Source organism: Sceloporus occidentalis, unplaced genomic scaffold (genome assembly GCF_023333645.1).
Source record: "Sceloporus occidentalis isolate IW3139 unplaced genomic scaffold, rSceOcc1.0.p SCAF_3, whole genome shotgun sequence".
Lineage (NCBI taxonomy): Eukaryota > Metazoa > Chordata > Lepidosauria > Squamata > Phrynosomatidae > Sceloporus > Sceloporus occidentalis.
Window position 1 is genome coordinate 10,085,869 of NW_028316983.1, and position 24,539 is coordinate 10,110,407.

Here is a 24,539-nt window from a genome sequence, read left to right on the forward strand (position 1 = left end):
GACCTTGAAGCATTTTCTTCAGTGGACAAAAGCTTTGATGGATGGTGCTATGATACACTGAACCAATAGATCAAATAGTCTACGTGTTCCATGCTGAGACAGAAAAAAAAATTAATCCCCCAACCCTCAGAGCTATTTCTGTAGCTAGAGGATGTTCTTCTTAGAAAACCTTCCAAAACATTTCATGGGGCTTTCTTTTTCTGCAGCATATGTGCACACACAGAGTGCAGAAGCCCATGTAATATGTGCTGGAAAGGAGGACTTGGTAAAAATTTGAGGAGGGCCTATAAGTCACTGGTACAGTGTGTTGCTTCACAACCTAGCATCTCCAGTATCTTGGGGGGTCAACATTATCACTGCTAGAGCAAGATTATGTAATTACATTCATTTATTTAGTTATTTAAATATTTATATCCTGCCCTTTATCTCAGGCCAGTTTACAACAAATACCAGGTGATACATGGTATATTTCAGAGGAAGAAACTGGCCAAACCACCTCTGAATAATCCTTGCCTAAGAAAAAAGGTAAAAACGTAAATGCAATCCTTTGATATGAATGTCTAGTCATAACCAACTGTAGGGGACGGTACTCATCTCCATTTCTAAGCTGAAGAGCCAGCGTTGTCTAAGGACTGCTCTGGTGGTCATGTGGCCAGCATGACTGCACCAAATGCTGTTACCTTCCCACTGAAGTGGTACCTAATTATCTACTTGCATTTGCATATTTTCAAACTGCTAGGTTGGCAAAAGCTGGGACTAGTGACAGGAGCTCACCCCATCATGTAGTACTTGGGCCTCAGTCAAACTGCCAGCCTTCCAATCGTCCGATCGTCAGAACTGGCATCTTAACCACTAAGCCACTGCATCCCTGCCTAAGAAAACCCTATGAATTTCATGGGGTCACCATAGGTTGACACAGACAACTTTTCATCCCTCCTCTTTAGTCTGATGAAGAATTTTCACAGCAATTTGCAATATTTGGACTGACATTCTGTAGCCCTGAAAGTGACTGGATTTCCCCTCCTCTTCTTATGGCTGAGATAGCTACCTTTGCTTTTTGCAGTACACATCAGCATTATGCTTCTCTCTTTGCATGCCTTTTCACTGTCAAGAAAACTCTGAAGAGTGTTTGGTTTCATCACTATCAGTTTTACATCATTCATATTTCATGCAGCAGGCAAGATGTAGCACAACATCCAGGGATTGGTGATATCCCTAAGGTGCTGGATTTAATTATAGCTTAGCTCAGACCACATGGAAAAGGCAACTTCTGCTCCTGTGATGTGCTTTCCCCTGAATCTCTGTGTTCTTGAATACTCTCCATTCCAGATGAACTGGAAGGCTGATGCAACCTCTTTGGGTAAAGTGGGAGAGCTGAACAATTGAATAAACAGTAATTTATTATTGATGAAACTGTGTGTTACAAAGTGTAGTAGAAATAAGGTCAAAGCAGAACAAAGATTTTAAATACTAAGTGGGGTATGTCAAAGTGTATGGACAATACAAAGCATCTAGCCAGATCAGAAAGCCATAGTTTAAGGGACTGAGGGTTATGTTGTATCATTTATGAAGGGAATTCTGATGTGCTTTTGAATGTCATGGTCATGCCATGTTGATTATACAATGGATCTCAAGTAGTAGTGATCCCACTTCAAATTCCCAAGTGTATGTTGCCACTGGGATTCCTCTGAGGTCTGCATAAGGCTGTTCCTTTTATAAAGTTGGTCCTTTACAGCGCTTTCTAAATAAAAGTTAATGATAATAATAATAACAACAACAACTTTGGCCCACTCTTTATCTCCCCCAACACAATTGTTGGGCCACACCAACATACTTCTGAAACTTAGAAATGATGTCACATTTTTGGCTGAAAATTGACCAAATTGGACCGTTTGTTTTGAGGGGCCCGAAAAGTAAGCAAACCATCATGTATGGCATCCTGTTAATCAGATACATTGTCATCAGTTACAATGCATTGTTAAGGAAAATGCAACATGGGATATACAGTGAATGAAATAAAACATGTATGTGAGAGTCAGGATGACTCAGCAGAAGCAATTAGAAGCCACACAGGTGTATAAGGTAATGTAATTAACAAGTCCTAAATGCCAAGGACAGAAATGCAAAGTGGATAATTGAACACACCTGAGAATAGTTAAGTGGTCAAGGCTGAGATGATGAAATCATTAATTGTGGGTTGAAACAAGAGAACCAATGAAAGTGGTTGTACACACCCATTGGGTGGAAACAGACAACAGTGGGTGGTATTTTGCAATGACTATAATAATGGCTATGAATCCCAATGTATTTTGTGGGTAGTAGTAGTGGGTAGTATTGGAGTAGTGATGGATAGTTTTGGAGCTGTATATAGTAGAATAAAGTAAATCTTTTATATAAGACTACTGAGTTGTCTGGTGTCTTGGGTGAAGATACAAGAGCCAGCTGGATCCTGAAGAAGTGGGAAGACTTCTGTGGAAGCAAGAGTGAGAAGGCTTGGAGAGTTTGTCAGGGTCTTCAGCCTAATCTCTGTAACTCTGTTGCTTTAGAGCAAAGCTTTAACCACTGACCAAAACTGGTCAGCGCCGGTGCGTAACAAGGTGGTGAATTCGAGCCAGAGGTGAAGAGCTACAACTCCCATCATCCCTGACATGCATAACTGTTCCCTTGTCAAATTTATGATTGTGGTATATTACTATGATACTGAATGTCCCAGAATGCCAAAAAACCACCTTAAAAGGCAGCCAGATACACCAAGTGATGGAGTTTTCTGCCACTGGTGAGTGGAGTGTGATGTGACCAGCCCCTCACTGGTGGGAGAGCTTTCCAAATCATCCTGTAGGGAGCTGTTCACCAGTACCATAGAACTTTGCCACTTGGTGTATCTCATTGGTTTTTAAGGTGGATTTTAGGGTTGGATCAGGAGATGAATGTAGCTAGAGCAGTGGTTCACAACCTGTGTTCTGAGGAGCCCTTAGAGCTCTGTGTGCACTTCCCAAGTGCTCCGCAGCTGCTCCAGGAAAATGAAATAAATAAAAATTGAATAAAATTAAAGAATAAGAATATATTCTTATATATATTCCTAAACACCATTAACTTGTAAGACATAGGGTGGGAGCAAAACCATTCCTCCTGGCCTCCAGTGTTCCTCTCCCATGGTGCCCCTTCCCAACATCCATGTGTTGAGCAAGGGAATCTACAAGGAGACCCTTACTCACATGCAGCTGCCCTATCTAGCCAGGTCTTCTATGTAATCAGAAGTCCAAAGTGTATAGGGCACCTTTTCCCCCACTTCAACTGTACCTGTGTGCACAGATTGTGTTTTTCTGTTTGTGGTGTTCAGAATGGAGACAGAATGTGTCATTCTACTCCTTCTGTATATTTTTGAACAGGATTTTTATACATGCATTATTGTTGTTAATTGCAGTCAAGTCAGCTTCAAGTTGTGGTGACCCTATGTATAAGAGACCTCCAACTCCTCCATCATCAATAGCCCTGCTCAGATCTTGCAGACTCAGGGCAGCCATGGCTTCCTTGAGTGAGTCAATGCACTTTTATTGTAGTTTCCCTCTTTTTCTACCACCCTCACTTTACCTAGCATCCAGTTTCTTCCAGAGTTGTGCCATCTCATGATACACCCAAAGGATGACAGTTTCAGTTTAGTCATCTTGGCTTCTAGGGAGAGTTCAGGTTTAATTTACTCTAGGATCCATTCATTTGTCTTTTTAGCAGTTCAAGCTATCTACAGACCTCTTTCCCAGCACTACATTCCCACACTTTCTGTTCTTCTCCTTTTTCTTTGTGGGGTCCAAATCATGCGTTTTTCCTTAAAAACCTTTAAACTTGGTAGTATATAACATTGGCGGGATACAAACCTCCATATAGTACGTATAGGATACGTACTAGGGTTAGGAAGGGGCGGTGCTTCCGCACCCCCCTAACCCTAGTACGTATCCTATACGTACAAGATGGCGGCGCCCCTTCTACATGGGCGCCGCCATCTTTACGTACTGGACGCATAGCGTCCAGACATGTCGCGGCGCCTATGACGTCGCGAGTCCGCGCCAGGCGCCTCGCGACGTCATAGAGGCGCCGCAAGAAGAAGCTCCGAAATGTAGCTTCTTTTTTGCTCCGCGCGGGAGCCGCGCGGTTTGACTGCTGCAGCTCCCGCACGGAGCAAACGGCGGCGGCGGGGAAGCGCCGCAAAGCGGCGGTTTGTATCCCGCCATAGAGTGGAGAGATGAATCACATTATACCTCCCACAGTATATTTCCATTCTCTCCTTCCAAAATTTTATGAATTCTGTTACACACAGTAGCCCTGAATGATTTACTCCATGGATGGTTGACATTAGCTTACTTTAGCTTGTACCCCACCCCATCCCCATCACTGAAGTGTTGAGCTGATCTGTACTGAGTCAATAAATGCTGGATGAAGATAGAGAGCATTTAAAATTCCAAATACTTTCCACAGGTTCTAACCACTGGCTGTGCTAGATGGGCTCCAAAGAGTTGAAGTTCACAAAATTTGGAGGATCCAAGGTTTCCTTCAGCTGGACTGAATATACTAGCAACATAAGGGACTAACATAAGTGACAAACTGATTAACAAGCTTATTCAACACCACTTAAGACAAGTGAGGTCCCAGTAATGGCTACCAAACCTTGTTTGTGCTTTTTCTCTGTTGTTAAAAACCTAGCATTTGTATCCCGTGGACTGCATCTGGTCCTTCATCAGCAGATTTAGGAAAGATTGGGTAACTTTTCAGTTCTCCCATACCTGGCCCCATGGGATACAGTAGGATATAAATAACATGGCTGAATTAATAAATGGAAAGATTGACTTGTTTGTTACCTTTTGAAGGGCATAGGAAGTTATAACTGTCAGCAGCGTGGGTTCATATTTCTGAGGTACTGATGAATTTTTAATAGTATGCCCATCATTTAATGTATTTTGATACCCAGCTTTCCTAAGTGTCGTGCAATGGGCAAACAACTACATTGCAGGATATTTTGTTAAACTCACCAATAAAAAGAAGATAAACAGAGCTTCCTATTTGGCTCTTAAGAGGTATGAATCTACCACTTTCTATCTCTGGTTTTCATCTGAAGTTCCCTTTGGAGGCCAGGTCATAAAAAGCTGGAGGAAGTGGGGATCTAAACATCATAAAGAGTGATGGTGTATTATGCAGACTATCTTTCCCATGTAAACTCACAAACCTTACATCTTTGTTCTTCCAACCAGCAGTTTCAAATATTTTGCTTCATGTTGATTTTTGATGGCCAAGGATAGAGAAGGAGAGGTTTAAGATGAAAGTGGTTTAATCAACGCATTTAGTGAATTATGATTTTAGCACATTGCTACTCTTCTGGAACACATGTGGTATAGTAGGCTATTATTGGTAAATAATATACCTGTTACAAAAAACACATATATGAGATTGTTTGGTGTATACAACTTTGTCATCTTTCAGCACCATGGCCAGTTCCTACATCAATTGCCTCTATTTTAAAAAAAATCAGAGTTTGGATGGACTGCAAGGGCCATCTAGTCCATCCCTCTGTCATGCAAGAATACACACCTGAAGCAGTCCTAAGAGACTGCCATGTTTAAAGACCTCCAAAGGAGAGTCTAGCACTCCCTGAGCCAGTTTGTTCCACAGTTGAATAGCAGTACCAATAGCAAGTACATTTCTATACTGCATATCTGTGCAGTTAAGCACTCCCTAAGCCAGTGGTTCCCAACCTGTGGGTCAGGACCCCTTTGGAGGTCGCTAGACCCTTTCACAGGGGTCGCCTAGGACCAGCAGTGAGGCAGTGTGTGTGTGTGTGGGGGGGGGAGCCTAGAGCCGCCTCTCCAGAAGCCTCTCAGGGCTGAGAGGGAGGCAGAAGGAGCTCTCTGGGGCCATGAAGCAAGGAGGAGGCATTGCCTGGGAGCAGAGCCTCTTGCTGGCCATTTGGCCCTTTGGGGCCTGCGGTGGAAGGGAGGTGGCGGCGATGATGAGGGAAAGCAGGGGGCTCCTCCGGATGGTCCTGGCCACTTCCCTTGGCTCCCTCCCTCCCTCCTCCTCCTCTACTTCCAGAGCAGCCTCAGCCCAGGTGAGCTACTCATTCACACTCCCTCGCTTTTCTCTCTATCTCTCTCCCTCTCTCACACACACACTGCACTTTGAGACCCCTCTAACTGCCCTGGCTCAATGCTCTGGAACTCTGGTGTCTGTGAGGCATTTAGCCTTCTCTGTCAGAGAGCTCTGGTGCCACAATAAACTACAATTCCCAGGATTCCATAGCACTGAGCCCTGGCAGTCCCAAGCAGTGTGTTTTGGACACAGATATCCTCCTTTTGTGAGTTAATGAATGAATCCAGTCCCTAGCCTTTATATCTCTCACAGACTGCAGGAATAATAACCCACTTTGAGACTGCTTTAACTCAATGGTAGGGGATGCTGGGAATGCTAGTGTTTGGGAGACATTGAGACTTCTCTGTCAGAGATGGCTCTGAGGCCACAATAGACTGCAATTCCCAGGATTCCCCAGCACTGAGCAGTCTCAAACTGGACCATTTCCTCAGTGTGGATGCACCTGGGGAGGAATTCTGGGCACTGCAGTTCAACTACGTTTGGAGGGTTATGGGACTCCCTGTCAGAGATAGCTCTGGGGCTACAGTGTACTACAATTCCCAGCATTCCCAGCACTAACCCAGGACAGTTAAATCACTCTTGAACTGGATTATTTCCTCAGTGTGGATGCAGCTTTGGTGAGGAACTCTGGGCATTTCAGTCCAGCTATCTTTTATTTCTGCAGTGTATTTTGGACCAGAGACAAGGTGACCAGACATCCTCCTCCTTTCCCAGGATATGTCCTCTTCTGTCAGATTTCAAAATGTCCTCCATTTGGATGATGGCTAAGAAGCAGGAATTTATAATTACATGGGTGTTTTTAGCTTTTATTTTTGGTCATGTCCTACATTTTTTGCTTAAGTGCCCAACATTTTGAGGTGAGGGCATTGGTCACCTTGGTCAGAGAGCTTTACTGGGAACCGAGACACCATCCAATATGGTTGGGGGTCACCGCAACATGAGGAACTGTATTAAAGGGTCACGGCATTAGAAAGGTTGGGAACCACTGCCCTAAGCGGTTTACAATGTGTAAGCTAATGGCCCCCAACAAGCTGGGTACTCATTTTAGTGGACCTTGGAAGGATGCTTTTCTGAGTTGACCCTGAGCCCCAGGCTGGGGCACAACCTTGTGGTTTGTGAGTGAGTGGCTGCAGTACAGGCATTTAACCACTGCGCCACCTTTGGACAGCTTACTGTGATGAACATCTTTTCTTGTAATCTTGGTTTGTGTTCTAGTCTCCGGAACAGTAGAAAGGAAGCGCTCTCAATGACATCCCATGAAGGATTTAAAGATGGCTATCATGTTATCTTTCAGTCTTCTCCAAGAAAAATAACCAGCTCCCTAAGTGGTTCCTCATAGAGCTTAGTTTCCAGAACAAAAATTAATTTGTTGTCATTGTATGTTACTCCTGGTGAAAAGCAATGTGCTTACCCATTAGCATTGTGTTGTTCATGATCATGCACTATTTTAAAATTGTTTTTTAAAAAATACATAAAATATCCCTACATTTCCCATAATGAACACCCAAAATTGTATTGAGATGTACCAAGTAAATGTTACTTGTTACTCAAAAGTTGTGATGTTATTGTCATTGATGATAAAATGATTAAAATTAATGGCATTGCCCTTCAGGACAATGTTGTTTGCCATTATTTTTTTTAAAGTACTGATTAACATTGTTGCTTTTATGCAAGGGATCTTGATAGCCCCTTTGAGATTACCTGTGTGAAAGAAATTGTACCATATTTTCATGTATTTATTTATTTCACTTCTATACTCCCTTTCTCCCATAAAAGGGACCCAAGGTGGCTCAGAAGACAAAACATTATCAAAACATCACAATTTAAAAACAATTAAAATAAACTAGTTAAAATAGTATAAAATACAAAAACATACAAAGGTTAAAAACATAACTAAAACCACACACCCCATATACAAAGCCACGCTGTCTTGATTATATGTTAAAAGCCTGCTTAAATAAAAACGGTTTTGCTTGCCAGCAAAATGCAAGGGGGGAAGGGGCCAATGTAGCCTCCTGCAAAAGGGAGTTCCAAAGGGTGTGAGCAGCCACCAAGAAGGCGCTCTCTAGTTTCTTCACCAAGAGAGCCTGAGATGGTAACAGGACCAAGAGAAAGCCCTCCCTGGAAGATCTTAGGTCTCAGAGATATGTGAGTCATAGCATAAGCTTTTGTAGACTTACTCTACTTCCTTAGATACATCTGAGGAAATAGAGCAAGTCTATGAAAGCTTATGCTACAACTTCTTTTGCACAGTTAGTCTCATAGATGCTACAAGATCCCTTTGCATACTGATATTCCAGACTAACATGGCTATGTCTCTGACTGCTATTTTCAATACTGATGCAGAAAACAAGGTTGCACCCCCTCCAATTATGTATTTTGAAGTGAACTAGATTGGATCTTCAAGGCTAGTTATGGAAGAGCTTCCACCATTGTACTCAAAATCAGCAAACTAGCTTAGAAACTATAGGGTAGGCCACATTGTATAGTTCTCTCTTTTCCAATACCTAGCTTCTTCCTCCCAGTATCTGCTATCTGAGGCAACCAATTCACTCTGTCTAATGGTAGAGACGGTAGATGGCACGATCTGTGGCACACATTTGGATTTTTTTGCTAACAGATTTTGTCCATCCACAGGAGGAAGCACTTAAAGTGTGCTCTATAGCTACATTGGAGAAATCAATCCTTTTTTGAGCTATGTAATAAGTGTAAACAACTGCTTCATGGGGGAAAAATGTCTCAGTAAAGGGATTATAATAAAAGCTAGCTTTGGCTTTGACTCTGAAAAACATGGGAAATCTCTTGCGTCTCCTTGCAACTTCAGAAGGGAGAATCTGCTATGACTCACGTTTTAACATCTCTCTAGCTGGCTGGAAAAACAGTTTGTAAAATTATTTAACTATACATCTCAGGTGGATGCTGTGGTTGAACCCCTCACATTTATGACATCAGCATTTTTGCCTTTCTGGCTTCTTGACTGTTATTGTTGATCCTCACTTTCAGCTCAGCTTGACTTATGGTGACCCTGTCAATGAGAGACTGCCAAGGTGGGTCTCTTGTTATTACCAGCCTTGTTAAGATCTTGCAAACTCAGGGCCATGGCTTACAGTTAGTGAATTTCACACTGCACTATTCATTTATGGAGTTTGGTGCCAAAGAAAGTGGTCATAGCTAGCATAAGGGATTTTTAAAAAGGGTTAAACAAATTCAAAAATGATCTACTAATAATCCAGACTTACCACCAGTTGTTAGACTGCCAGTGGAAACATCTCTGCAAGCCTCTGTGATGGCTACAACCTTACTGTTAACATTGGCATGGGAGGATTCCCTGTGATTAAGCAGAATAATAATAATAATAACCTGGGGGGGAGATGGGATGCCCATATTGATGTAATCTTAGGCAGAGGGAGATAAAGGTGCTGGGGGTGTCAGCTAAGTGAAAAGTGGGGTAGATATTTGAAATCTATCCTGTATTTCCATCCATTCCCCATCCCTCAAGATCTAGGTTGCCCTGTCAGCCCATCTTCTGGTCAGCTGGTATTGCTGCTGAGTGCCAGATCAGTCTGTAGTAAAACAACCACAGTGTACAATTTGGTTGCCGGGGAAGAATCAGACCTGTTGTACTTTACAGACATCTGGGTGAATGAGCTTAGTGGAGTAGATTTGTTTCAGCTTTGCCCACCTAGGTACTCAGTGCAATATCAACCCAGTGGTAGAGTAGAGGAGTTCCTGTCTCTTTCATAATGAATCCCATCATCATCATCATCATCATCATCATCATCATCATCATTATCATCATCATCTCCCCCCCCCCTCCAAAAAATATTGGGATTCAAAGTGGGTTATAATTTAAAAGAATACAGTTAATAGCATACAAAAGTGAGCATTAAAATAGAATTAAACTGTTAACAGTATTAAAACACATCACTCATGAAAATAATAAAATGCAGTTTAAAAAGATAAAAGTGCTTAAAAACAATACACTTGAAACAATACAACATCCTCAGCTCTATATGAGGCTGGATGACTCACTTCCTTATGAAGTTTGGTTTGTTGGTAGCAGACTCAATTAGGATGGCCCAACCCTCCTGAGACTTAGGAAAGCCAAAGGATGCCTGAATGCTGTGGGGCACTTTTCTGGCTAATGGTTTGACTGATGCCTTCATTTCACTAGAGAATTGTGAAATGGAAAGGGCCTTTATATAATTGCTTCTAAACAATGGTTCTTGGGTCTAGAAATAGGGGAAACTACCTGCCCTGGATGGGGCTGTTGTCTTTCTGAGGGAGCAAGCTCTGACCCACCTCTGTCACTAAAAGGTCAGGTGAACTCTATGGCTCCGAGTGCATGGGGCTGGGTTTGATTGGTTCACCAGCTTCAAAACACAGTGTTTATGGGGTTAAACACACAGTGTTTAAGACACAGTGTCTATGGTGGCATCAGTTAATACAGTTTGTTGGTCACAGGTAGTGTCTGCTGAGGAGATAAAATGAATGAAGTCTCAGGAACCACAATGGCATCTAAAAGTTCTTCACAATTGGTGGCCACAGGGGTGACACAGGAAGAAGCCCTCACATCTAGTGGCAGTGGAGGGATTAGTGAAAATCATCATAGTGGAGGGATAGTGGAAGGCCCTCACAAAGGCATTCTCTGCTATATCATCCCAGTTATGGAATCTTTTCCTCACAGAGCTCTGATTGGTGCCAATAGCACCAACTCAAACCATGGCTATTTTGAAAAGCCTTCAGAGGGCTAGTCTACACCTAAATGTGTTATCTGAATTACAGTCAGCCTTCCATATCCACAGGTCTTTTATCCACAGATTCAAGCATCCATGACTTTAAAATATTTTTAAAATATATAAATTCAAAAAAACAAACCTTGGTTTTGCCATTTTATATAAGGGACACCATTTTACTATGCTATTGTGGGATGTTGTTATCCACTGGGATGGAGGGGCTTTAATCAAACTCCAGCAGATGCCAAGGGCCCACTGTACTGTAGATTTTTGCACATTTGCATTGTCAGTTATAGCCCATATTCCTGCAAATCACATGTGGCTGCACTGCATTCTATTCAACTGGAATGAAGAGTATTTTAATCATGTAAACAAGCCCAGAGCCTGACTCACTTTATCCGATTTCTACATGTGTTATGGTTCACATTATTTTAAATTGTTTTAACCAGTTTTAAACTGTCTTGTATTATTGATAAGTGATTCAATGTGCTTTTAGACCTTTCAAATTATTGTTGTCATTTAAATTGTTCTAAATTGGTTTTATTGTATATTGCTCTGAGATATAGGGCAGGATACAATTATTTTAACAAATAAATTTGAATAAACAAACCACCTGAAGGCCTTTCAACCCTTTAAACTAGTCCATGGACTGTCCTGCAGTGCTGGTACAATGGCAATCCCACTCTAGCTTCCCAGGTTCCTACAGATCAGCTTAGACCTGTATCTTTAAGGTTACTGTTGACTCTAATTATTTGTATTCCACTGTGAACTCAATCCACTTTAACAAGGAATTAGAATCTAACAATTACTCACACTGCAGGAAGACAGAATGATGCACGAGGAGGCTCTGGAAAGTGGAGTCATTCATTCATTTTTAATACAAGAGAAACATACATCACATCCCCGAACAAAAGGCAGGATAATGAGGTTTCCATGGGGGGATTGTGGAATGCATTTGGCTTTGAGAGTTCTTGGCTGAAAGAAGAAGTTGAGTAATGTCTTCCATTGTTTTGTCATCCCCGCCTCCTCCAAAGGTGATTCTCTTGAGCTTCCTATTAATAGTTAGGAAAATCAGGGATGAGAGAGCACTTACTTCACTCTCTTGGGTTGGATGAACCCCAGGAAGTTCAAGCCAATAATGAAAGTAGTGGGAAGGTAGTTTTTATTGGAAGTCATAGGAGATGCTTTTGTTCCTAATTGAGAGAATAAATGACCAAAGACTGCTTTGGTCAGGAGAAAACCAGAATTTGGAAAAGGTGTGATTTTGGACTAGTCAACATGGCCAATAGCTAGCAGGTTTGGGAATCTGCATTACACACTTTTTCCAATCTCTGGAAATTATTATTGGGCATAATAATTTAGTTTGTTACTGTTTTGTACCTTCAATTCATTTCTGGCTTATAGCAGCCCTTAGGTGTACCTTCCATGGGATTTTGTGGGCATGATTGTCCAGAAGGGCTCTGTCTTTGCTCTTCTCTTAGGCACAGAGAGAGTGACTTGACCAACATCACCTAAGGGGTTTCCATAACTGAGTGGAGATACGAACCCTGGTCTCCCAAAGCCCTAGTCCAGCACTCAAACCACTACACCACACTCACTCTAACTTGTTGTATTGAGAATATGCCACTCTACCCATTTTGAAAGGATAAGCTATGCTCTGCAAAAAAAAATTCCACGTGAGGTGACTGAGGAAATTATCTAGTTGCTTTGCATAGTTTATTATCCTTTTCCATTGCTGGCAGAACCAGAATACCTTTTGGAGAGATCACAGTGTAGTCAATCAGTCCATCATATGCTATTTCAAATACTTTTTGTTGGAGATGCTGAGGGATGGCGGGGAAAAGGAAAGGGGTAAGATTGGACACTTCTGAACTGAAACATTATGCCTTACTCCTTTACTCATCTATTGAACTTCACAGGTAGATTTGGTGGGAACATGGGAGAGGGTCTTCTCCCTGGCTGGTCCTACACCTTGGAACTCTTCCTCAGGAAGCTAGGTTGGCTCTCTTCTTATTGTCTTTCCAACATCAAGTGAAGACCTATTTCAGCAGGCATTTAGGAACTGATTACTTTATACAATGGAGGATTTTCTATTTTAGTGCTGTACTTTGTTTTTCTCTGTCCTTTTAAATTAACGTTTGGTATGGTTTTAATTATGTAGGCAGTTTAATATATTTTAAACTTAACTGCTTGCATGTTTTAGCTATATGTGGTTTTACTTGTATCTCTTTTTATTCTGCAAGGCTTCTTGGAGTCCCACTTTTATATATATGTAAATAATCCTGCCTTTTGCTCAAAAGTGGGGCTCACTGCAATTTACAGGATAAAATGTGGAATCGTAGTGCTACAGTTGTGTACTTCCTATATGTATTTTGCACCTGGCTCTTGTTAGTGAATCTCAGATGTTGCGGGTTTCATTATTGTTGTTTTAAATCAAGCACAAGCCTGCTGTTGGTTACATGGTCATCTCACATGAAGTGTTATCTGGGAACCCTGGGCCTCATCATTTCCCTGCATGTACAGAAAGTGTACCTTAAAGCCTATCTAACTTTATAAATAATAATAAATAATAATAAAAGCTTTATTTTTATACCGCCCTTCTATCAATCAGGGCGGTGTACAACATAAACACAGAATACAATGCAATAGTAATAAAAATACATTAAAATTACATTAAAATACCATTTTCTAGCCAGTTCATCATTGCCGTCGGGGGGGGGGGGGACTAACTAGGACTTATTTCGGGGAATGCTTGCTTGAACAGGAAGGTTTTTAGTTCCTTCCTGAACTGTGCCAGGGAGGTGGCCGAGCGGAGCTCTATGGGCAGCGTGTTCCAGAGGGTCGGGGCCGAGATGGTGAATGTTCTCCTCGCAGTGGAGGAAAGTCTTGCCCCTGGGACCCTCAGTAGCTGCTGCCCAGATGTTCTGAGTGTGAGGGGTGGATTGTATGGAGAGAGGCGGTCCTCCAGGTATCCTGGGCCCAAGCCATGTAGGGCTTTATAGGTTATAACCAACACCTTGTATTGCGCCTGGAAGCGAATGGGCAGCCAATGCAGATCTTTAAGTACAGGTGTTATATGACTGGCCCTGGGTATGCCAGTGACCAGTCTGGCTGCCATATTCTGTACCAATTGTAGCTTCCGGGTTTGGTACAAGGGTTGCCCCATGTAGAGCGCGTTGCAGAAATCCAGTCGAGAGGTTACCAGAGCATGTACCACCGTTTCAAGGTCCCTCTGGCCCTTTATGAATCCTTAAAGAAGATTGGTGGTGGTCAAACTCCTTTGAAGAAATGACTCTACTGTTGCTGGTCTTCTGACTGAGAAATCCACAATAAACAATGGATTATGTGAAACAATACACTGATTTTTACATAGTACTATGATTTGATTTGGTTTAAAGCAGGGGTAGGCAACTTCAGTGAGTCTGGAAGCCAGCTTCCCCCCCCATCTCTCTCTCTCTCACACACACACATCATGTGGCACAACAGCAGAAGTTTAAAGCACACTTTAAAACATGACATGTAGAAGCGTCTCATCTTTTGAAAGAAAATAGTGCTTCTGGAAGATTTCCAGGGGTTGTTTCCATAATATATAGTTATAGCACTTTCATACCACTGTAACTGTAATGGCTCAGTCTCATGGTACTCTGGGATTTGTCATTTAGTAAGTGAGTGCAGTAATGAATTCTACATAACCAACCAAACTACAAATCCCTAGAATGAAGCCAAACAGTTAAAATGGGATCAAACTGCTATAATTGTGCAGTGTGGATACATTCCAAGAGTACAAAACCAAGTGCCCACTCTCTGCATACTATTTCTTATAGCAAAACTGTGTTGGCCATACCTCTGAAATTACGCTTCTGAAACTGGAAAATTGAGGCTGGCATAAGCCATAAGATAGTTCAGGGTGTATGCAGACCACGATAGTTATGTGCTGTTTTTGATGTAAAGTACGTTGGGGAGGTACCTTGTTGAAGGTAAGCTAGCCAAGGTCTGGTCAGTGTTCATAAGGGAAACCATCTGAGAACCCCATGTAGGCCCTTTGAGTTCTGTTGAAGAAAAGTTGGCAGATAAATACAAGTATAAATAAAAAATAGAAATACCAACTTTTGTCTCTTTAAGGCCCTCTAAAGAGATGAACAGTGTGAAGTCGAAGGCTTTCATGGCTGGCATCCATAGTTTTTTGTGGGTTTTTCGGGCTATGTGGCCATGTTCTAGAAGAGTTTCTTCCTGACTTTTCACCAGCATCTGTGACTGGCATCTGAAGAACTATGAACAGTGTATTGAAATTTAAAATAGATGATATAAAAGTAAACTAAATGTACAGTAGATCAATCTACAGTCAAAACAGCAGTAGGAGACGTCTAAGATATAAGGCATACATTTTTGAAACCAGAAATGTCACTTTGTAAAGCACTATTCACAAAGTTAACCAATTTCTTTGCTCTTTTCTTTTTACAGCTGGTGGGCTTTGTCTATGCCTGTTATGTTGTCAGTGTATTTACAGAAGAAGAAGACAGCTGTAAGTATTCAACAGTGCAGTGCAGAATGTAAGCAAAAGAAGCTTGATCCCAGGGCCAGGGACAATTTCAAAGGACCCAAGCTGGAACCAAAAAGTAACTTTTCCCAGCTCTTGTGTAGGCCATTGGAAGCTTAAGAGAAATGGGAAGTTGCTCCGTTCTGCAAATGGAAGCTTTCTGTTCAAAGTGTGCCTGCACTTATATTGCCCAGTGTGTTGTTTAACAGTCCTTACAAGATTACAAAAGGCAGGGTAATTGACAGTACAGCTTTGGTTATAAGCAAATATGTTTAAATATTATAATCCATTGAAAGGCAGATGGCTAATCAGCCTAGCTGAGTTGGTAGGCAACCTTTACTATTATTTGTCCAGAGTGCTCATAAGCAACACTTGGCTGCTGGCTTCCTCGATTCTATTTAACTGTTGCCCCATGGAAAGGCTTGATGGCCCACACACCAGACTGCTCTGAAACTGCATTATTATATGTTCTTGTGGACTAAGAGGCAATACATAAGTTATTCACAGACACACAATCATCCTCATCATCTTCATTTTTATCTCACTTTCCCCCAAACTCAGGACTCCCATAAATTTCTGGAGACATCACTTCTTTTTTAGGCTTCACATTGCCAATGCCATATCTAATTACCATTTCAGCCGGTATACAGCCAGGTATTTGCAGGGAACGGGTGGAAACAGCTTGAGGGAGCTCAGGCTGGTGTGGGAGCGAGTGTTACCCATTTTTCACATTCTGTCGGCTTTTGGTGTAGAGCTCTGGTAAATATTGTTTGAAAACCATGCCCAAAAATTAAAAATGAGGGGATTGGAGGCTTTGGAAATCTAATGGAGTCCTTCAGTGACCACAAAAGTGGGAATCAGAAGCCCTGCTTTCCCCCAGCCCTGCTCCAGGGCATCAGTGCTTTCCCAAGTGGGAACATCACTTCAGTCCAAAACAAGCAAAAGAAGAGTTGTATCTCTTCTGTTTGCCAGCTGATCAGTCAGTGACCACTCTACAAGATGGCACTTGTCCAGTCAAGACCTATGATATGAATCCTGTGGAGTATAAGTGGAAGAAATTTCCTTTGGCACTAAAGAAGAGACTTAATTCAGTAAATTGGACCTACTGCAGTTCCTTACATAGTGAAGTAGTTCCCTGGACAAGTTTTAGTTTTAAAAGAGGAATGTTTCCAAGTTCTAAAATCCATGGCAGCGGTGTCTTTGAGGTGGTGAATCCAATCAGTGTTTAAGTCCCAACTTTAAAGGTATTGGCCAAGGTGTTTAACTCTATCCCCAAGTAGATTCAGCAGCTTAGATAAGAGAGCCACTGTGGAGTAGTACTTAGATTTTTAGACTACTGTTTTACTCTGGGCCCAAACAGACAGGCCAAAATAAAGCTGCTTCAGGTCACTTTGGAGGTAGGCTATTTAAATGATACATGCGTCCTGAGAGGCCGGAAGCCACACTAAAGCCACACTCCAATCCTAAAGACTAGAGCGCAGCTTTGGTGCAGCTTCTGGCCTCTTAAAATACCTGTGTCATTTAAACAGCATACCTCCAAAGACACTTGAAGCAGCTTTATTTTGGCCGGTCTGTTCAGGCCCTCTGGGAGACCAGGGCTTGAAACCTGCTCAACCATAGAAATCCACTGTATCATCTTAGTCAAGTCATGCTCCTTTATCCTAACAGGAAAGCAATGGTAAATCTCTTCTGAATAAATCTTGTCAAGAAAACTCTATGATAAGAGTTACCACAAATCAGGGTTGAGTTGAAGGGACATAACAACAACTTACACAACCTCTTTAAATATCAGACTGAAATCTGGATTGCCCCCCCCCCCGGTCAGAAAGGAGTTACACAGTAAGGGTGGCACTACAGCAATCTCATCGTAGATGTCAGTGACAAGCAGAAAACACCTTCCTCTAAATACATGAAAGCTAGACTCAGGCATGGGTACATATGTCCCCAACCCTCCTATGGAAAACCATCATCTTTATGCTCTAACCATCATCTCATTCATTTGCTTGTTGAGTTTATAACTGTATCTGAACTACAGAAATAATGATCTTTAATTGCCATGGCTCCAGCTTATGGAATCCTGGATTTTATAGTTTGTGGTGGCATGAGAGCACTCTGACAGAAGAGATTAAATAGCTTATAAAAGTACAAATCCCAAAATTCCATAGTACTGGGCCATGGCTGTTAAAGCTGTGTCAAACTGCATTATTTCTGCAGAGTAAATGCAGTCTAAGTGCTTATTTAAAAAGATTTCCTAGAGCAGAGGAAAAGTTAAACCCACACAGCAAAAATTATGAAAGGAATAAAAGATAGTAGTACAATTTTGCAGCACAACCATCTTGACTAAAGCAAATCACAAAGAACCTAAAAGCTCAGGGAAATGAAGAAGGTCTGAAAGAAGTGCATAAAAGGCATCATACTGTATCTGCTCCAGGTGAGCCACTCAAGCCAGCAAGGGCTCTACATCTGAAATTCAATCAGAGGGGGAAAGAGGGCTGAGCAGGCAAAATAAATGTAAAATTCCACACCAAGTAATGCAAATGGGTTCCTCAGAGGAATTATATTCTGTGACGGCTATAAATTATGCACATTATACCAGATTTTCATAATTGATTTTACTTTAATTACTTCTGATTTTACTAGTCACAGAGAGCATTCAGGACAACGGTGTCTGGTAGCTTCCATGTCAGTGGGATGTTGAATCCACTCTGGGATTTATTCACTTTAAAAGAGGTATTGAACTTTATCATCAAAAACCAGATCAGCATTTTGGATAGATCTTTTAAATTTCTGACTAAAAGCCACTGACATGCAAGCCACAACAAACTGCAAACCCCAGGATTCCATAGTATTGAGCCACGGCAGTCAAAGTGATGTCAACCTGGATTATTTCTGCAGTGCGGGTGCAGCATAAGTAGCTGGTGTAGAAAACTATCCATGTCATATATATATATATATATATATATAGGATGAGATTTTCATTTTCAGCCCCAGCAACACAGCACACACAACAAGGCTTGCTTACAATCCATAATTCTTATTGAGTAGAATGAAATGGAATGTTTTATCATTCTTAGATGTGTATAGCTTGGCTAAATCATGATCTAAGACTTAATGTTCTTCATTCCAAAGGATTGTAAGTGTTTATTGGTCCTATGTGTTTATTGGTGACTCAACATGTCTTGGGATCAGGTCACTAATCTCCTGTTAAGCAATGGACTAAAATTCAATTGTTTTAAGTGGCCACATTTATTTCGAGTGGATTAGAGCAAGTGTATCAAGTGGGGGAGGGGGGGGCTCTTATTTTAGCCATTGCTCTTCAGAACTGCCTAGAAGCTGTGTTCTTCCCAGTGGTTTTATTGATCAAAGTTGCATCGGAGCCAACCTTAAAATTTACAGTGCCCTAAAATGCTTGTAATGAACAGGCTGCATCATTTTCATTGTATGTTCCCCACCCAAGCAAAGATAACTCCTACAGGGGAAAAACACAAGGAGCTTTGAAAAATACCATGTTATTAAAACTATTGATTGGCAGATTGGGGGAAAGTCATGGGGGACTTCTCTTTATGCTGTAGACTAAAGAGAGATTATTGCTGCTTGAGTATGCACTAAAGTTATGGGTGTTCCACATGGAATGTGGGTTGAATTGGACTGTAAGGCCGATGTGGTTGTAAAATAATGTACACAGCTATGCTGGGCTGTTAGGGCAGGTGCAAGAATCAGGAGATCTTCCCTATCACATCCTTCAGAATAAAGGATGAATTTAACTAAAAGCCCTGTGAGAGGTGCTTTGAGACAAGACATGGGTCAGACTCATGGCGACCCTGTGGATGAGACATCTCTAAGCCCCCCTATCCTCCACTACTCTGCTTAGATCCTGTAAATTCAAGCCCATGACCTCTCTGATTAAGTTTATCCATTTGGTGTGGGGTCTTCCTCTCTTCTTACTATCTTCTACCTTCCCTGGCATTATCGACATGACTAGTGAGTCATGTCTTCTCATAATGTGGCCAAAGTATGTCAGTTTCGTCATCTTGGCTTCCAGGGAGAGTTCAGGCTTCATCTGTTCAAGGACCCATTTGTTTGTCTTTTTTGCTGTCCATGGTATCCTCAGCATTCTTCTCCAGCACCACAGGTCAAATAGGTTTATTTTCTTTCTATCAGCTTTCTTCACTGTCCAGTTCTCACATCTTTACATGGTGATAGCAACAGTTAAAAACATCTTCTAGGAAACAATTAAAACTACTTTAATAGCCAGTGTGGTATAGTGCTGGGCTAGGACTCTTGGAGACCAGGGTTCAAATCCCACTCAGTCATTGTAACCTACAGAATGACCTTGGCCAGGTCACCCTCTCTCAACCTCAGAGGAAGGAAATGACAAACCCCCTCTGAGCAAATCCCGCAAACAAAACCCTGTGATAGGGTTGCCTTAGAGTTGCCATAAATCAAAAACAACTTGAAGGCACACAACAACAACAAGACTTAGTTTGACCATTACTGGTTAGCAATATCTCTGCAACCAAACAGAGAACTGACACAAGTTTGGGGATCAGAGTATGTAAAAAATGGCAACCTGGGAGTATGTGATGGTTGTGGGAGGGAAAAATTTATGTGATCAAGTGGAAACTCAATGGAAAGAAAAGAACAAAATAGAAAAATCAGTGCAAAGGCAGGGCTTTAAACAAGATACCATTCTGTTTTTTATTTAACTGCTTCCTAGTCTTTTAGTCTACATTTTAAATTGTTTTTAACACCATTGATGGTTTTAATTGAATTTTAATGATACTCTTTTATATGTTTTTATCCACACTATATTTGATTTGATTTGTAAGATGCCTTGAGTCCTGATTTCTTTGGAGAGGGATAAGACTATTGATGATGATGATGATGATGATGATGATGATGATGATGATGATGAAGAAGAATAATTTTGGAAAGATACATATGTCATAAGGTTTCGTGTGATTTACATTCAAATCAATGGCAGCTCATTCCACATCCCCAGCCAGTCCTTCCTGCCTCTCTGTGCTTTCCAGGATTCCAAGTCCAAAATACCAGCCTCAATAATTAACACTGACAAACCATCAATATTTTACACTCTCCACAGCAGAGCCTCTCAGCGACCTGAACCAATTTGAGCTGCCTTTTAATTTTCTCTCCCATTTGTGGGTTTCTTTGATATTGTTCCTTTGATATGAAGCAGGAAGTCATTATAAGCACAGAAGTGCATTGCCAGGTGATAACGTGTTTTCCAAACAAGTGGGCAATGGAAGTCAGGGGTGAGAAATGCACTCTCCACAATGGGAGTCTGGTGTAGAGCATTCTTATTTGGAGTTCTAGCCAGCCATGGCTTTCTTAAGCACAATCCTGCCCATTCCCCTACTTCCCAGATCTCTCCCTTCCCTAACACTGTCAATATTCCTTGGTGACCGAACGTGCTGTTCGCAGATTATTGGCCCCTTGGGATTTTTCCTAAAGATTTTTTGGGGGAGTATGTCTGCAAACCTTGGGGTTTCCCTGAAATGCTGGTACTTTCTCCCAAAACAGGGATGAGCATCTTCCAGAGACTGGAACACAAAATTACCCCATTTTCTCTCTTCTGGAACTCTGAATGGTTGTGGTGTGTCATTTTGTGGGCCTGTCTTATTGATTTGTATGTAGGTTGGTGAAGAGGGTGACTCTTTCAGCCAAAAAACCTGTTGGAGACCTAAAGAATCTCATGTGGGTCTAGGAACACATGAGCCCCACTCACAACTCTATAGAAGCAGGAACTGCAAGCATCCAAAGGAATCCACAGGAGAAATTGGAGCCACATTTGTTTTCTTGTTTAATAATTAAAAACAAAGAAAAAAAGCCCAGCATGCTTCAATCTATGTATAACCATCAGGGGCTGTTTAGAACCAAAATTCACAAAATTAAGAAATTTCTGGACCAGGAACTTTCAATCCAGTGAAAACTTGTCCAGTAAATGGAGGTCTTGAAATAGATGTTGGATGGGACATCTTTTAGGAGAAATAATAATAATAATAATAATAGGATTTATTTATATACTGCCCAATCACTGGGAATCCGAGTGGTTTACAACAGAGGGGATAATAGACAGTTCCCTGCCCTCAGGCTTACAATCTAAAAGACACGATACAAAAGGAGAAGGGAATGGTGAGGGGGGAGGGGATCAGGTCCAACAGTTCTTCTCTCCCTCTGAGGCCTGGACCAAGGCAGATGAGTACTTTAGCTATGCTTTCCTGCATGGCAGGGGATTGGATTAGATGGCTCTTGAAGTCCCTTTCATCTCTAGGTTTCTACAAGTCTATGAAATGATTTGAGAATTCTTGGTCCAGAAATTTCTGAAATTTGTTTTAAAATAGCTGCTGAAGAAGGTCTTTAAGGGTACGCACAGGTTGAAATGTACTGAGCAATTTTACAGAGCAACCATCTTCTGAGCAGTTTGAGCTGTGTCTCCAGTTTCCTTTATAGGAATTGTAACACAATTCCCGAGCTCACTGTTGCTACATGCAAATTGGACCTGCTGCAGACAGTTGCATTCTGCCATACACAATCCACAGAAGTACATAATCCATTCCAACCCACATATTAGTCCAGGAAATGTAAATTAGATCATTGTACCTAAAAATGTGGACCAAATGAATACCTTGAGCATCCCTAGTCTGCCGTAATGGGACCTAATGCATTTATTTTGATATATAGACCTTTAGAGCCAAAGGATACAGGGCAGATAATGATGTGTGTATGATAACAGATGCATGTGTCTCCTTCCTTTGAGGATTTGCAGTAGAAGGAAAGCTCCAAACACTGGGGCTGAACCTGTCCTTTCTGCAATCCCATTGTGGTCCTATTCATTTTATTCATGCAAGGCCAAGAAAAATTCTCAGTAGTTTGTTCCTCTTGACTACTCACCCATTTCCAAAGTCCATGTTACCAGAGTTTCCTTTCAAGATTGCAAACACTTGATGTTTACGATTCACTCAAGGAACAAATAAGCCAGAGTTAAGCATCATTACACATCCACTTTATTTTATGGGAAGTGGGCGAGCTAAGCTTCCCATTGAAATCAGCTAGACTTGCATGTGGTTCCATTTGGCAACCAGTTGGTGAACACTTTTTTTAAATGATCTTTTTCATCCCCTTTGATTGTCTTCTGTTTTGATTTACTGTTTGCCACCTTCACCTTGCTTTCTTTCCCTTTTGATTACTCCATTGTTATTGCATGAGTTTTGGATTTATTTTTTTTCTTTCAGTTGATTTCATTGGTGGATTTGACCCATTCCCTCTCTACCATGTCAATGAAAAGCCCTCCAACCTTTTGTTCAAGCAGACCTACCTGTAAGTATGTATGCCTTAGTGCTGTTCAAATCCAATGGCCACTGCTAGTGTTTCTGGGACCCAATTGAAAAGTCTCACCAGCTCAGACTACATACTGATTCTCCAAGAAATTCATTGATTTTATCAAACTCCCTTACTTTATTCTGAAATTCATCCATTCCTGTGTTGGTAGAGGAGCACCCAATTCATTTTGATTTTGAAGGCAATTTCAGTGGCATTTAATTGAACCAATTTTGCTTTTCATTTAGCATACTGATGAAGAAAAAGGGAACAATTTCTCTGTTTGTCAGAACTAACTTGATTTGTTTGGTCATTTGACGGGACACATAATAGTCAGTCTTTGCTTATGAAAATGTCAAAGTGTTGTCTTTATGGTATTGAGTTCTTAAATCTGATAAAAAGTGCATTTCAGAAAAATTGCGTAGACCATCATATCACATTTTGACTATCCATTAGATACAAAGTATTCAGTCTACACTTAGAAGATGATCACATTCATTTTAAAGTGACTTATCCCCGACGGAATACAGTCACATTTAATTTTAAAACCGGATATTATCACGGCTAGGTGAGTGCAACCCGTATGCAGCCCATATCCCAGCCACACCTATCCAGTGGCTTTTCAAAAACAGCAAGCTCCTATTTTTGAAAAGCCATTGGATAAGCAGGCTGCAGATGGGTTGCACTCACCCGGCTGCAGCTGAGTACAATAACACCCGCTTTAAAATTTAAACATGATTTTATGGTGAAAAATTGCCCCGAGATCATGCCAAAAATGCTTCTCAAACGCAATAGTGTGGCATTATCCATCTCCTACCCAGTTCTAGGGGCCAAAATACCCTTAAGGGAACAGGTCCCTTCTGTTCTTGGAAAGTAAGCAGGGTCAGCCCTGCTTAGCCAAAAATTTAGCTGAAATGCAGAATATGTGGCAGCAGTAGGCAGACTGTGGTGCCTAGCGATATTTGGGCTGAAATCAGCTCTTTGGCAAGCAAAAGGGAGCCAAGGGTGTAAGATTGTCACAACTTAAACTGCTGCTTGGCAGAATTTTAACATTCTTGGAAGGACTCTGCACAAGAAGACCCAGGTGGTGCACTGAAGAGGGACACTAGATGCTCTGCTCTTGTGTTGATGATGTGCATTGCCATCATTTGCTAGGACAAAATTTCATATTGTGTAATCAGAAACTCCAGCTCCTTATAATCAGCATAAATAATGTTGGGTTTTTTTCATATTTAGAATTCATTATCTTTGATTCAAAGAATATTTTTAGGTTCCACAAAAGATCTTACCTTGACAGTGGCTTTTATCACAGACATGCTTGTGGAAAGAATATGGAAAATAGATTTCTTCTCGCCATGTAGCTATATATAGTCCAAAGTCAGTGCTTAAAAGAGTTACTTTCTTTTACTGGAGCTCCCAACATCCCTTAGCCATGTCCTTTGGTCATTCTACAAGATAAACTTCATAGCAATGCTAGGTGATCAAGTCGCAGTTTCCTTACTTTCATGCAATCCCCTAAACTAAGTAAATTATCGCACTGCCTTTCCTCCTAGCTTCAGTGTGGGCTGAAACTTTTGAAAACTTTTTAAAAACAGGTGTTATTGCACACCTCTGTGCCCAATCCGGAGGCATCCCATACCCGATCTTGGCAGCCCATACCCAATCCAAAAGTGTCTGGCACTTTTTGAAAGAATAGGAAACTCCAGTTTCATCAGAGAAGTATGTATCGGGTACGGGATACCAAGATCAGGTACACGATGCCTCCGGACTGGGCATGGAGATGTGTGATA

General features: G+C 41.4%; 1 protein-coding gene across 3 annotated transcripts in view; it reads left to right on the forward strand.

The window, feature by feature from the left end:
* The window catches only part of NKAIN4 (sodium/potassium transporting ATPase interacting 4), a 130,597-nt gene that overhangs the window by 95,927 nt on the left and 10,131 nt on the right, over positions 1–24,539 (forward strand). For 2 of the 3 annotated variants that reach the window (XM_089513638.1, XM_089513639.1), the window contains exons 5-6: positions 15,333–15,393; positions 22,665–22,749. In XM_089513638.1, the coding sequence (XP_089369764.1) occupies positions 15,333–15,393; positions 22,665–22,749 (146 nt within the window). The remainder of the gene's footprint in view (positions 1–15,332; positions 15,394–22,664; positions 22,750–24,539) is intronic. The other variant, XM_089513640.1, reaches the window with a different exon arrangement.